The 15,669-nt window shown below is 40.7% G+C and overlaps 1 protein-coding gene across 8 annotated transcripts in view; it reads right to left on the bottom strand.

The window, feature by feature from the left end:
• LIMCH1 (LIM and calponin homology domains 1) overlaps positions 1-15,669 on the bottom strand; it is a 340,048-nt gene that overhangs the window by 81,622 nt on the left and 242,757 nt on the right. For 7 of the 8 annotated variants that reach the window (XM_081248348.1, XM_081248345.1, XM_081248346.1 and 4 more), the window contains exons 7-8: positions 12,161-12,356; positions 6,183-6,435 (exon numbers count right to left, since the gene is read on the bottom strand). In XM_081248348.1, the coding sequence (XP_081104474.1) occupies positions 6,183-6,435; positions 12,161-12,356 (449 nt within the window). Of the gene's footprint in view, positions 1-4,851; positions 5,119-6,182; positions 6,436-12,160; positions 12,357-15,669 lie in introns of all 8 variants that reach the window. The other variant, XM_081248349.1, reaches the window with a different exon arrangement.

The raw sequence follows: 15,669 nt of genomic DNA on the forward strand, positions 1-15,669 counted from the left end.
GTCATTCACAGACGAGTTAGTTGCCTTGGGAAGTAGGGGTTGCTCGGTGGACCCAGATCACTGCTTTACTAAGAAGGAATACAGGAACTTCCCTGATGGTCCAGTGGTTAAGAATTCGCCTTCCAATGCAGGGGACACGGGTTCGATCCCTGGTCGGGGAACTAAGATCCCATATGCCGCGGGGCAACTAAGCCTGAGCGCCGCAACTACTGAGCCCACGTGCTCTGGAGCCCACGTGCCACAACTAGAGAGAAGCCCGTACACCACAACGGAAGATCCTGTGTGCCACAACTAAGACCTGAAGCAGCCAAAAATAATTTTTTTTTTAAAGAAGGAATACAGTCTAATGTGAAATGAGAAATGCCAAGCCTTGCCTTCAACTTGGCAACCCTGTCCTAAGACAAGTAAGGTTATCTTTGTAGGAGAGATTGTGGGTCCTAAGCAGGTGAGGGGGAGGAAAAGCTCTTGTCTCAAAGTTTCAAAGGCTTATATATTTCAAAGTGAATGAGATAATGATTTAAACTAAGGAAGAGCTGGCATTTTCTTTCACCCCCTTTTACTTGGTAACACACAAGCAACCAGCTCAGATTGGCAGTCAGTTTGTTCTATTGAAAGAAACTGGGCTCTCCAGAAAAGCCTGTTTGGCCTCCTGGGAATGTCACAGGCAACACCAGGGACCTCCCTGTTCACACAGTGTCCCAATAGGGCAGCTACATCCAGAGTCACAAAGGTTCATGCAAGTTATGTGTCTGCCTGGTCCCTGATCCCCAAGAATCTGTACAGCAAGAAGCAGTGACACAGGCATCTGGTAAGGAGGGATGGAGAGAAAACGTTCCTGGCACTTAGCTGCATCTGCTCTTCCTCTAAAGATTTCTAAAATGTCTATTGTTCCTTGGAGGGTTTCCCCCCCTCTGTAATTAATTACTATGTGCTTGAGAAGATCCACAGACTAGCAGAAAAGACTGAGTGCTGAAACATATGAAAACAATTAGAAAAGAAGTCCAATCACGTGAAACCTATAATTCAGTTCAAAAAAAAAGTTTACTTCTCCAATGGGAAACACCAAGTCAGAGAACTCAAATCTCCATGGCATTTTAATTCAGGGGAAGTGAATCTTGATTCTTATTTTATCCTCTTAAACGCAGAAATCTTGGCTTCTTTAGCAGAGTCTCATATTTAGGTGGGTAATTAGGCTAACTTAATTATAAACTATAAGAGAAGGAAAAGTAGTTTATGTACTTCTGACTTCAGTGGCAACTCTAATAAATATCAACTCCACATATTTAATAAGAAAGACCTACTTTCTGTCCCTTGGTGCTAAGATACCTCCTAATATATTCTTTGACAGGAAGCTTGGGACTTCTAGGCTTCTAAACTCATGTGAAAATGGACTAACATGCACTTTTGCTCCTTTTTATATATTAAAAATAATTTAAGGAGGTGTTTGAGAATACTTGGGAAACAACAGCCAAAAAAAAAACAAAAACAAAAAACCAATCTGTAAAAGTACAGCCTTACTCTTGTCTACATGCCTCCTTCCTTGCCTATGCCTCATCCTCTACCCATCTCTGCAAACACAGACTTTCCCAGCTAAAAAAAATGGGCTGCAAGAAGTATCTGGGGCCTCTTGTTGGGTTCCAAGATGTGGTGGCCAGAATTCATCTGGATTGCAAAGATAGGAGACTGAGGTTACAATGCCTTAAGAGACATCAGCATATTTAAATGTTTTATATTCTTATTTTCCAGACACCAAGAATCCTTTTCTTCTTCATGATATGCATTTCATTCCAGTTAAGCTACTTTCTGCCACATTAAAAGCAGGATCCCAAATGTGGATAAACTTAGAATGACTGTCAACTCTGCTGTGGGCTGCAAAAAGTAGGTGACAAAGACACAGAGAGGCCAGGCTAGTGGCATGATATGTATAAAACTTTTATGAGAGAGCTAGCAGCTGAAAAATCTATCAACAAATGAATTCTGGGTGTTTGGAGCAGCTGTGTTGTGTTGCTATTGGGAACATTCTCTGGGAATACGCATGATTTTCCTGAACTCCGTCTTAAATGCTAAGTCAGTAGCTCTAAGGTGTGACATTAACTGACATTTGCAGATATTAACTGACCTGCGAATTTCTGCTTAATAGAGCTAACTTGGATAAAATATGTAAAAATTAAGGCAGATAACAGGAACATGGACAGGAGCAAAAATTACCACAAAAATATACTACTCATCAATTAGAATTACGTTTGTAAACTAACCGTGATTCTAGGTTTGTACACAGAATGGGAGATGTCATAAAAGACTGTACTGTTTTATCAGAAAATAAACCTCCCAGTTACTGAAGAGGCACAGTATACTCGTGGAATCCCCAGCCTTTGCCCACTCTTTTCTTTTCTCTACGTCATCATGATTCCTGGGTGTGCTGAGTTCTCTTAAAGTATCTGCCCATTTGTCTCCCCTTGCTCTTTTGGATACTCTAAAGATGATATGGAGTTTCCTTAAAAAAATTAAAAACAGAACTAGCGTGTGATCCAGCAATCCCACTTCTGGGTATATATCCAAAAGAAATGAAACCAGGATCTCAAAGCGATCTTAGCACTCCCATCTCATTGCATCATTATTCAAAAGAGCTAAGATGTAGAAACAACCTAAATGTCTATCAAGGGATGAATGGATAAGGGTAATGTTGTATATACATACAAAGGAATATTATTCAGCCTTATAAAAGAAGTAAATTCTGTAATATGGGACAACATGGATTAATCTTGAGGACATTAAGCTAAGTGAAATAAGCCAGTCACAGAAAGAAAAATACTGCATGATTCCCCTTATATGAAGTAGCTAAAGTAGTGAAATACATAGAATCAAAGAGTGGCATGGTGGCTGCCAGGGGCTGAGGGAGGATGAAACAGGGATTGCTGATCAACAGACATAAAGTTTCAGTTAAGCAGGATGAATAAATTCTAGAGATTTGGTGTATGATATTGTATCTGTAGTTAACAACACTGTACTGTACAGTTAAAGATTTGTTCAGAGCGTAGATCTCATGCCAAGTGTTCTTACCACAATACAATATTTTTTTTAAAAGGAACAAATAAATGGCAAAGGATATGAGGGAATTTATAGAAGAAGAAACCCAAGTAGCCAATAAACATGGTATAATAGTCAGCAGCATTAGTAATCGTGGAAAAATCAATTTTTTAAAATGAGATTTAAAAAATCAAGCAGATTGGCAATTTTTGAAGATAACAAGAAAAAAACATCATAAAGATGATAGTGTCTTCAGTAAATTTTAGTTAAAGACTTCACAGATGTGATAAAAAAAATGAAGGTATGCGTGTCAAGGGTATTAAGATTAAAGATTTTTTATAAATTCATACTCTTATCTGTATCACCTATTACCTATTTCCACTGTGCCCTAGACTTGAAGACAGAAGCAGGAAAAATCTGAAAAACGGTAAGGGGATATATTTCATTTTTGTATTCTCAGCATCTAGCCTGGTCTTTGATATAAGTAGAAACTCAAATGATGTTGAAAAAGCATGTGTCTCACAAGGTCTCTGAACCAAAATTTAAAGAATATCTGGATTTATTTCTCTTTTTAAGATTCTGTGATATTACCCTTCATTATTTCAGAAACCCAGAGAGTTGCTTGTAACATTAGCACAGTTTTATGTTAGAGTTTTCTAGAAGCACATACATGTTTAGGACAGACAAGCCTGTCTGTGGGATACCACAGACAGAAAGAATTACATCCTTGATGTTTTATCAGTACAAAGCTACTCTAGGATTAAATCCATATAAGTCAGTACTGGAACTTTCACTGAAGACCTAGACCACAGCAATTATCACACATGGAGTTGTATGGAGGAATGGAAGACATTCCATTAAATGTGTGTGACGCAGCTGTGGTACTATGGTCAGAACATCTGAATCTGGCCACCAGGTCAGTGGTAACCAGCTTTGAGATGGTCAAGTAACTTACTTTCACTGATCCTCAGTTTACTCTGCTTGAAAATGGGCATATCACCTACCTTTTAGGATTAAATGGAACAGCAAGTGGCAAAGGAATTTCAATTGTCAAACTGTTATGAATTTCAATTTGTCAAATAAATTTTGGTCTCACTATTATTTGTTAGTATCTTTGTGGCTATTATATGAGAAAAATTAATCAGCTTCCCCAAACACTACACAAAACTGTAGAACTACAGTTCTCTGTGACTTCAATTGCTAAAGGTCTCTATCTCACATGTAATATGAGGCCACCAGGACTGTATACTAGTGCCTTTGTTACAATTAAGAGAAGTAATTACTCCATTCTTTGTTTTTGAATCAACGAGCTTTAGAAAATGAGTCAAATAAACCTAATCTTACTTACTATTCCCTTGGGACAAAGAAAGTAAGTGGATTTTTGTCAGCCAGCCACTCTTTCTAAAGAGAGTGTTCCCCGTTCCAAAGAACTATTTTCTAGTGATGTGTAAAGTAAGATAAGAGCCATTTAGGGGTAGTGTGAAAATTAACAAGCCATAAACAATTGAAAAATAAGATGTTATTGCTAGATAAATCCTGCAGCCCACAAATGACTGACCACACATACTTGACCAGGACAAGGTCTACTCAAGCAGCACAAAGCTCCCTCTTCACCTCCATTTAAAATAACCAAAAACTCAGCAGAGACAGGCCTGAAGACAAAGACTATTAGCTATTTCTATTTGCTGCAAGTAGGAAATAATGATGCAACGGATAAAGCAGGAAGTGGAAAAACAAGATGGAAACTCCATCACACCAGACAGATTCCAAACCTCCAGGCATGCACAAAGCCAGCCAGGCCTGTCCTTGGCCCGCAAAGCTAACCTGGCAAAGCGCTGTGCTGCTGGCATGACCTTGATTCCAGCTTGCTCTAGCCTTCTGCGCTTTTGGATTTCAGCAGCATCTTCCTCTTCAGACTTGGGAGCTGGTGCCACCACAGCCCCCTCTGGAGGAGGCTGCTCCTTCCCACTGCTGGTGGGTAATTCTAACCCACCACCAGGAGGCTTTCCACCAGGGTCCATTCGGCTGACGGGGTCCTCTTCACAAGGAGACCCCACTTCACTTCCCTCTTCCTCTATTGTTTCAGGATAGCTAGTGAGTTGGACAACAAAATTGACCAAACTAACAGACTAGGCTGGGGAGCAGATCCCATGTCATCTCCTGGCCATTCTGATATTACTTCCACTTAAAAAAAAATCATAGCATGCAATATGATCCTGGTAATGTGAAAAAAATTAAATGCAGCCATTTTTAAATTAATACAATGCATCATAATCTCGACATTGATTAAGCGCTATTTCAGAATTGATATTGAAAGGCAAAAACCTTTTGTTCTAGAAAGGTAAAATTCATGTTTTGTCCAATAATTAAAACTTGTAATGTTTATTCAATGGGAAATCATAGATAATAAAGATGGACTATAAGGAATAACCATGCAATGATAAGGGTGGTTTTGCTGAAAGGGATTAGACGAGACTGTAAGTTTCTTTTACTGGACTATACGGCTCTTGAAGGCAGGGACTCTATCTTAGCTACCACTGGGTCCCCAAAGCCTAAAATATAGTACCTAGCATGTAGTAGAAGCTCACTAGATGCATACTTGCTGAATAAATGAATGAATAAATACAAAAACATAATCAGAGATTAGGGGAAAGACTGCTTGTTTCTCTCAAGAGATGAGAAGTCCAATGTTTCTTCCATTTCATTATGACTGTTTCTACATGTTACTCAAGCATGTTCATGCATCCCTTCAATAACGCTTGAGCTCATATCTAGATAAACTTACATCTAGATAAAAGGTCTTACTGCACCTCATCTAACAGGAGTGGGAGTCAGACAGTCTCCACAGAGGGCCATGGATGACAGATGTTCTCAGTGTCCTGTCGATAGAGCTAGTTTCAAAAATCTGCTCGTTAAAATCGCTCATTAGACCAGTATTGGTTGAATACCTACTGTGTGCCAGGCACACCTAGAACAGGTGCCTTCACGAAGCTTATATTCTATCATGACAATCCCTCTCTGAAGATCTGTCCTGCCCACCTCCATCTATAATCTGACATCAAAGTTCTAAAATGGCTCTTTGAGCTCATTCTTGTCCTGGGGCCATAATTCCTGTACCACAAGCCAGGATGGGAGCAGCGCAGTCCAGGTCTTACCTGAAGGGTCTCTCCCCACCCAGTGGGGAGGTGGCAGTACTCCAGCTCTTCCGATATTCCTCTCGCTCTGCTTTCTTCTTTCTCAGAGGTGCAGGGACGTAGGCTGTCTGGTTGCTTTTGTTGGGGAGGTACTGGTTAAAAGGCACTGCTGATTTTGGCTCACCGTGGGAAGTCCGCCTTGCAGACATGTCATCCTTCTTCACATCCGGCAGCTTCCGATGGGGCAAGTCGGATTCTGAGTCGCTTCCTCTCCCTGGGAAGAGAGGATGGGTGCTGAGAAAGTGTGCTGGGCTCGCAATAAAGTTCCCAATGGCAAGTATGCAGTATGGGGGATGTGGTTACATCTGTGGGTTCCGGGGAATACTTCCTTAAATTATTCACTTAACAAATCTAAAGTATCAGTCGAAATTAATCCACTCTGGGAAAAGCTCTCCATTCTAATCAGGAAAAAAAAAAGTCCAATTAAAAAAAAAAAAAGAAAGCTTAGCTGTATCTGAGAGTTACAATTAACAACACATTTGCAATAGAACTATACGCCTGCTCAGATTCTTCAACTCTCAAAAGAAGAAACATAAATTTACCAATGGCGTTTTTATTCAGCACCTGTTGTTGCACGTCTTACACTGTGCTAGATATTCTGACAAATAAGAATTATGAAGGATTTATAATCCTTTGTCTTTGAGGTACCTTTAACCAACTCATGAAACACCTGGAGAATATCAGTTATAATCAAGGAGCACAGACATATAAGAACTATAGGAATTCAGAAAAATGATCAGTATGGATTATACCAAGGGTTTGCCTTCCAGGAAATAGCTTGAGTTATAATAAGTGCATATTCCTCTACTACGGAGCCCTTCCTGGTACCCATAGCTGGAGGCAATCTTTGTTTCCTATGAACACTGTGGTCAGAAGATCTATTTCTCTTCTGACTCATTATGCTTTCCACCTTGTATTTTGAAAATAAGGACTTTATATCCTTCACACTGTACTTATCACAGTGTCTTTGCGCACAGTGGGTACCCTCAAATGATCAGATGAATCAATGAATTAGTTTGGCTTAAACAGTGTTCTACACAACACAAAGGAATTCAACGTTACCAACATCAGTCTTTTGTTGGTCAATAGCCCCCATAATTATATTGTATCCTTGTTTCCTGAGTCTCATCTCACCAGATTTCTAAGATCCATTAGAGTGAAATTGTCATGAAAACACACACTACTGTGACAGGCAGCCACCATTTGAATGCTGGTTGAAAACTCTTAATCCCTGAGACCATTATGAAAAGGTTCTTCAGCTCCACTGATAGCAAATAGAAATTGACCTCTTTACGCTCGTGAAAAGAACCTTAAACTAAGAGTCCAGCGATGCGGCAGCCTAGCAGAGTGGGTAGTGCAGGGGGTAAAGTCAGATCCACTTCATTTTGAGCTCTGGCACTCATTAGTTTTGTCATTTGTCACTTCACCGCTCCAAACCTCAGTTTCCCAATCTATAAAGTGAGGATAATCATATCACCTACTTCATAGCGCTGCTGGGAGGATCAGATACATGTAAAACTCTTGGGTACAGTACTTGGCCCCGAGCAAGTGCTTAACAAACACTGACTACTCTTTATGCCATAATAGCTCCAGATCTGCCACTGATGACCTGTGGGCTCCTAGGCTTGCCTCTAACACACTTGCCTGTCCTTTTACTGTAAAAATAGGAATGAAATGACTTGCCCTGGAGATAAAATGATTTAATGGCTTTTAAAAAATGGTGAAAGTTAAAGCATTGACCATAAACAAGCTGTTCATTGCTGCAGATGAAATATTCAGTTTATGAATTATTCATGCCACTTGCTTTCAGCCTCCCTTCTGAAGTTTTGACCATTTCATTACTTGTTGGTTTTTGATTCATAACTTAGCTCCCTTCTCACCCTGTCTTTTATCAAGTCTATCTGTCTCAGTGTCATAATAAAATATTTAGAGCCCCCCGCGAATGCTTTATAACAAACACTAATACTACCTTAACTTGCTAAGCACTTGGATTTGTTTCCCTATTTGATATTATCTCCATTTTACAGTGGTGGAAACAGAGGCCCAGAGAGACCCAAAGAGCCCTTTCTCCATGGCTGGTAAGTAACAGCTCCAGACTCCAGTTTCTGTTCTACAGATTCCAGCCCAAGAAAGACCCCTAGCTGCTGGAAGGGAGAGAAGCATAGCCCTGGGGAAAGGAAGGATCAGACTTTGATAAAAGGATGTCGTCATCATGATGTGCACTGTTGCAGTTTCCTAACTTTGGGCACAAGTAGAGAATATACAGTTCCTTCCTCTGCAACACACTTCTCTTGGAAAAATGTCCTTTGCTTAAAGCATCCTGACTAGGGGAAGAACTGTATTTTGCTGAATAAATGAATGAAAGAAAATGCTTCTTCAATCAACTATGAAGGCTTAGTATGGATTAGAGTTGTCTCGGTTCCCCCCCTTCTAAAATCCTGTAATCTATGAAACTTATTTTGGTACAATATCTAAAAACATATTATCCATAATATACTGAGAGAGTCTCAAAATAGGTTGTTTAACACATAAACTGATAACCTTTTTTTTTTCCCCAATTAGTCTTTGATGAATGTCTTCAACAGGCACTTCAAGAAAAGTTAATTTGCAAATGCCCTGAGGCAGAGTGGCTCAGTTGAAAGAAGCGTAACCTTCTGGACCTAGAGACCAGGGTCTAATTTAAGCTCCATCATCTACTAGCTGTGTGACTGGGAAATTTAAGCCCTCTGTACCTCAGTGTCCTCACTGGAAATAAGGAGGTGATAATACAGCTCTTGTAGGTTGTCGTGAGGATTACAAGAGATGTAAAGCACCCAGATAGTGGCTGGTGAGGTAGACTTTCCATAAGTGTTAGAACTCCTCTTATCTCAGGCCAAGACTTCAAAAGATTTTGACTTGACTTCATCCTGAAGACATGAAAATGTACTAGGGTGGCATCTCCATCTATGCCCAACATTGCACGTGATGATGATGACATCCTTTTATCAAAGTCTGACCCTTCCTTTACACCTGGGCTACATTTCTCTCCCTTCCAGCAACTAGGGTAGGGGTCTTTTTTTATGTATCTTTACCATACACACTGCCAACCCATTGCTTTTTCATCTCCTCTAACACTCTAATTTCTCTCATTCCTTATTTCTCTCCCTTAACTCATCTTTTCTATAAAAGATAAGAGTATTTATTTAACAATATGCATTATGTTTATAAAATATGTTCTTAATTTTAAGAGCAGCTGAGTGGAAGGTTTTGTATTTCCTGTTCAGGGAAGCTTATTAGTGGCCTCAGAAGGCATGCCAGTGAGGGTGAGGGAGGAGCTGGGCACCTATTTATTAGCAAGACAGATTGGCTGAATTGACCCTGGAGATCCACAGCCTCCTTACCAGGTGGCTCTCGTGTCCAACCCATGGAATCATGGCGCCTATTACGAGTGTGGCTCTTGATCATCCCTACTGAATGGGTCAGTGGACCTCAGTAATAATAAAATGAAAACTCTCTCTATTGACCCAATATGTTGTTGGAGAATTTCATGGTAAGACTTTCCCTAATTGATTGTGAGTCCTAGGAAATAAGTTTTCAAGAATTAAAATGTTCTTCTAAATTTGGAAGTGTTTATTAGGACCAGCAATCTTCTTGATTATCATCACTTAAAAAATATACCATAAACTCTAATGAAATACAACATCTATTTGGATAAAATTATACCACATTTTTTTAAGGCAGATAAAAAAGTGTTGTTTTTCTTTAAAACCTCATTAGGTCTTGATTAGTTTACAAGAACATAAGCCTGAAGGTATCGGGCCGATTGGTGAAATCTGTGTGTTAAGATGCTCTTTCATGGATGGTGTTTTGTGAAGCTCAATTTCATGTTTTTCTTTACATGAGAAAACTTTTATGAAAAGACTCTGGCTTATCGATCTTAACTGCTGCAAACGAAATTGTGCCTCAGCACATATTAGTACAATATTAGTAATTACCATCTCAAATCCCTTCAAGATGTGGCTCATTATAAACTCTGAACCCCTCGAAGCTGGTGGCAGAATAAATAAAGGATCTGCATTACCAGTTATTAAAAACTAGGATGAGACAATAATAATTTTTTAAAACAATCAAAATAATATGGATGAAATAGTTTGGTTTAAAATATGTTTCACAAAAGTAAATCTCCCTTTCAGTTATGTTAAAGCTCAATTAGATCATGCAGTTGGTATTGTAACTTCTAATACTGTGGGTGGGACTTAAGATGTCATGTAAATTTTTAGAAATGTTTTTCAAGCAGTTCACAACACACCATGGAATTCTTTAGGAGTCACATACGATGTGGCCCTGAGGCTAATCTATTTGTTGGAAAGTTTAAGTACTGAACAAAAGTGTTAGTTCAGTCATGCTAGAATTTGAAAAATCTATTAGGCAAACAGAAAGACGTGTGGGTAAATTAAGCTTTAGGGTATAAGTTTTGGACTCACGCTTCTTGAGGCTAACATCGTTACACTACTTACAGCAACTTAGGGCACTTAAAAACAATGTTAGGGGACTTCCCTGGTGGAGCAGTGGTTAAGAATCCGCCTGCCAATGCAGGGGACACAGGTTCGAGCCCTGGCCCGGGAAGATCCCACATGCCGTGGAGCAACTAAGCCCATGCGCCACAACTACTGAGCCCGTGTGACACAACTACTGAAGCCCATGCACCTAGAGCCCGTGCTCCGCAACAAGAGAAGCCACAGCAATGAGAAGCCCGCTCGCCGCAACTAGAGAAAGCCTGCACACAGCAACGAAGACCCAACGCAGCCAAAATAAATAAATAAATTACTTAAAAAAAAAAAAAGACAATGTTAGGATGATTATTTAACCTCTCTAAGATTCATCTGTAAAATATGACTAAGGAATGTTTCACAGCCCTGTGAGAGGACTAAGTCAGATGCTGAGTATCTTGTAATATGTACTGAGGGTTAAATGAGATACCAGGGGTCAAGTAATGAACTCAGGACCTGGGCATGTTAAATACCCAAGTATTTTGGTAACATAGAATTTTATAGCTGAAAGGGATCTTTTAGCTATAAAAGATAATTTTCATCTCAGACAGAAGACTTAAAGTCTCTAGAAACATTAGCTTCAGTCAAGCAATACATGAAAAAGAAATAGACACAAAAAAATTCCCCACCAGCCTTAGTGTCTTTCTGCAAGTTTATACATGCAGAGCCAATCTATCTTCCCTTCCTAAAAGCACAAAGGTGCAAGATAAGTAAGGTAAACAGCTCTTGGAAAATATGTGTTAAATTTACATCAGGTTGCATGACCATACATTTTTGTAAAGAAAAATGATCATTCCTTTCAGGTGACATAAAATGCATGGGATTTAAATCAAACCCAGCCTCAGAAGAAACAGGCAGCCTGAGTTGTGTTCTATACATTAATGGCCATCTGCATCGCTCTAGTCAATGGTCAGGTATCAAAAGCATTGCCCAAACTGTGCCAATTACGGTTTCACAATCCCAACCTTCAGAGCTTTCATAAGTGTGTGCAGTGTGTTTCCAGTTTGCTGGAAGTTGATCTATTTTCACTTACACAGTGTGGTACTCACTCAAACATTTCCCTTCCTCGTACCTGGAGCACATAAACCTTCGGCACACTTTATGAGCTAATGGTCTGCACAGCGTCTTGGTTTACTGAGACCCAGGGAGGAATGATGTAACACATTTTCCAACAGAAGATACGCTCATTGAGGCAGTGTTCAAACCAGCTGCTGGCAAAGCCAACCAAAATTCTAAGGACTACGAAAAACAACATTAAGAGATTTTTTTCCCTACCAGTTTAGAGTTACCAGATTCCAGCAAGGTGGACATGGAGTCTACCTTCCTAGGGCCAATCTCTCGGCCGGTGACAAGGCAGCCCTTGTTAATGTTTGATTCTAAGATGTGCAGTTTATTAAGGCTCCAACCTACCATCACTGCTTCCCCTGAGGACTACATCTGGCGAAGGTGTCTGCCGGGAACGGGAGCCGAAGGAATCCAGGCTATCGAAGGAATCATCTCTGCCGTGTCGAGGGGGAGAGAGGGAGTCGCTGCGCTCAGAGTCCCAGCAGTCGATGTAGCCACTGTCTCGAATACTACGTTTAGGGCTCTCAACGTCATCAGTCTCCTGTTCAAGAAGAAAACGAAAGGATTACAGACATCACAGCAACAGACACAGAGGCTACAAATATCAGGAAAATGAGTCTCCAACGGTCTCCGAAAAATCCTGCATATACAATCAATCTGAAAAGGCTACGGCAACCAGTTATCAAACTGATCATCATCTACACAACACTTCATTCTTTAACCCTTCCCTGCTGCAACTTTTTCAATCAGAAAATCACACATATTAAAAAAAAAAAATCCCCAAGCATCTCGTACTCCACAATGTTGGGAAAAAAAAGTCCAAGGAGCTGAGAATAAAAGATCATCAAGTTTGGATTCACAAGAATATAATGACAGATAAAAACAAAAATAAGAAACTAAAACCTTAACCTTGACCCATCTTTCAGGATCCATAACTGCATGTCTGTTCTGGGACCCAGCCCCTAGTTTAGCTGCACAACTGCTTCTGTTTATGCTGTCTGGCTAATGCACACAGCATCTGTTTTTTTGCAGCAGAATCAGTTCCGTAAACTCCTGGAGCAGCATGCTTCCATCTTCTGCTACCTTGAAGGGAAATGCCTGCTCTGAAAGGGAGCTGTCTTTCTGGGGCAAAAAATTTTTTTAAAAAGCAGTGAAAAATATGTGAAATGATTTTCCTGACGCCTCGGAAGAATCCAGGCACGCTCTCGCGCTCGGCCGGCTCTTGGCACTGGGGGAGCTGAAAGCACTTGTGGCTGACCCACATGGTCAGAGCAGGGAGAACAATGGCTGCCTTTGACAGCCCGTGATTATAAATTCTTTCCAGCGCAAGCAGCACATACTACAACACTGAGACTCCGGCAGAAGAAAGGTCAGTCAAAGCCATCCTCACCCTCGAATTATAATAAAAGCCTTGTTCCCGCCAGTGTCTTAGCATTAATTACAAGAGTCCAAGCTGACGAAAACAGAAATAACTCCGGTCACTCAAAGATAAACCTCAGTTTAATCTCTCCCAGACTGCTGCTTAAAGTCAGGGCTGTGAATGACATCCGCAAAGACTGGAAGGTCCCACTGCACATTTCCTGGGATTCTCAGGCAGGTCGCCTCCCCATTCCCCATAGAAAAGAAAAAATAAATAAATATTCTCCGTGGTAGCACTTTTGGAAACTGTCTACACTGACTAATATGCTCGCCGGAGCCAAAGCCTTTTAGGAAGTGCCTTTGCCAGCTGCTTCTATCAATTATAACCAGATCCTCTGACACACTCCCCAGCAGGGGACCCTTTGGGGGGACGGAGCGGCTGTAATTCACAAGGCACGCACAGTGGTCTTGCATCAGGAGAAGGAGTGGGAAAAAGGGGAAGGGCGGGGTTGAGGGGGGTACCCTGCTGCAGCCACACCGAGGACCTGATTAGTGCCCCTGAAGAACAGGTTGTCAAACAGCCTGGGTGAGTACACATGACATGACCCTCCCGAGGAAGGCAGAAATTCCAGTTATGGAAATTAAGGTATTTTAGTTTACTCGCAGGTCAAAATTAACCAGGACTTGTACAAAAGCCAGGCCTGACTAGCAGGAAAAAGAATTCATGACTAACTGAAAAGTATACATCTAAATTGGATATGGTTTTGCATTTAGTTTCTTTGGAAATGCAAGTAATTATCTTGGATTATTTATCCACTGAGAATAGGCTAAATGGCTAACGTTATTGAACACTCACTATGTGTCTGGGGCTATGCTTGATGCTTTCTCTATGCTCTATTCTTTAATCCTCACAACCTGCTCCCCAGTGATGGGGTTAGCATTGCCCCTATTTTATAGAGGAGAAAAGAATCAGAGAGGTTGAGTAAGTTGACTCAGGTCACACAGTAATCAGCAAAGCTGTGATTCTAACACAAGACTCTGTCTTCAACTACCAAATGGTAAAACCTGACATTTGATGAACTTTGGTATAGTTACAGCTGTCAACATCAGCATCACCTCTCCCAGCGGCTGGACACTTACTGCCTGCTTACTCAGTGGATGACACTAACCTGGATAATGTCCTTTCGCTAAACACTGTTTATGCCTAGATCACCAACCTATACATGCTGCAAAAGAGAGACAGTTTAGAGTAGGTTAAAAGCATGGTCTTGGAAGCTCACCTGACAGTTTAAATCCTGGCTCCACCCTTTGTCAGCTGTCTGACCTTGGGCAAGTTATTTTACCTTGCCCAATTTCAGTTTTCTCATCTGTAAAATGGAGCTAATAATATTTATCTCATAGTATTGCTGGGAGGGTTAAATGTATTACTATATGGAAAGCATTCAGAAAAACACCTGACGCATAAGTGCTCGAAAAATGTTAGCTGTGTTATAATCACTACTATGTATTCACTTGGCAGGTAAATGTCAATATATAAATCATAGAAAATTTATAAATGCAGTTAAGGACATAATCTTATATACACACTGATACTCTTCTATCTCCTTCTCCATTTATATCCCATAACTAGATGCCTTGGGCCCAATTTCCCATCAGGGAGGGCAGACACTCAGGAAGTTGAGCCACTGGTAACATCTAGAAATGACACAATTTTACAAGCTGCTTGGCACAGAATTACAAAACTGGATTTTCAAGAAAATAGTATCAGGCAAGTTTCCCCAGACACCCAGATGTCTCCCCCACCCTACCCTACAAACCACAGGAGAACAGAAAGGAAAAAGAGAAACTTGACATGCTTCTTGGAGCTTCAGCTGCTTTCTCACAGCCAGTTATGGGAAAGAAAAATAAAAAGGCTGTTCTGTTCATGACTTTGTAGAAAGCCAAGAATTAAACCTTGGGTCAAGTGAGAGCTGGAAGCTGAATGGCAGGGTCGGCTTGACAAGTGAAAACCAGGCCACCTGTGGCCATCCTTGGCCAAGCTGGTCCCTTAGAAACCCCAGGGTGAAGCAAGAGGCTGGCTCTTTAGCCAGAAATAAAGATTTGGACATCCGCGGGATGAACAATTTTATTGGATTCCATCAAGTCACCCAAAGGCAAGCTTTGGGAGAGGGGTTAGAAGATATAAACCAACACAAAGGCTAGCACAGTCTAAGTGCCCTGTACTCGGGGTCTATTACGTCGTCTACGCTTTCCATCTAGATGCCCAGTAGTGGCATCCTGTCTTCTACAGAGAGCACTCCAGGGAAAGGGGATAAGACTCAAATCTGTCCATCGTGCTAATTGCTGGTTGTTCTAGTAAAAGTGTGTTAATGAATGGGGTGTGAATTACTAGCTTCCACAATATTTTTGGATTATTTTACTCATCTGTCCTCTTCTTATCCTCCTTTGTCAGAGATAATGAGAACCAGCTACAGTTGGTGACTGACTTCTGGTAT

The sequence above is a fragment of the Mesoplodon bidens genome (genome assembly GCF_964165515.1).
Source record: "Mesoplodon bidens genome assembly, chromosome: 1".
NCBI lineage: Eukaryota > Metazoa > Chordata > Mammalia > Artiodactyla > Ziphiidae > Mesoplodon > Mesoplodon bidens.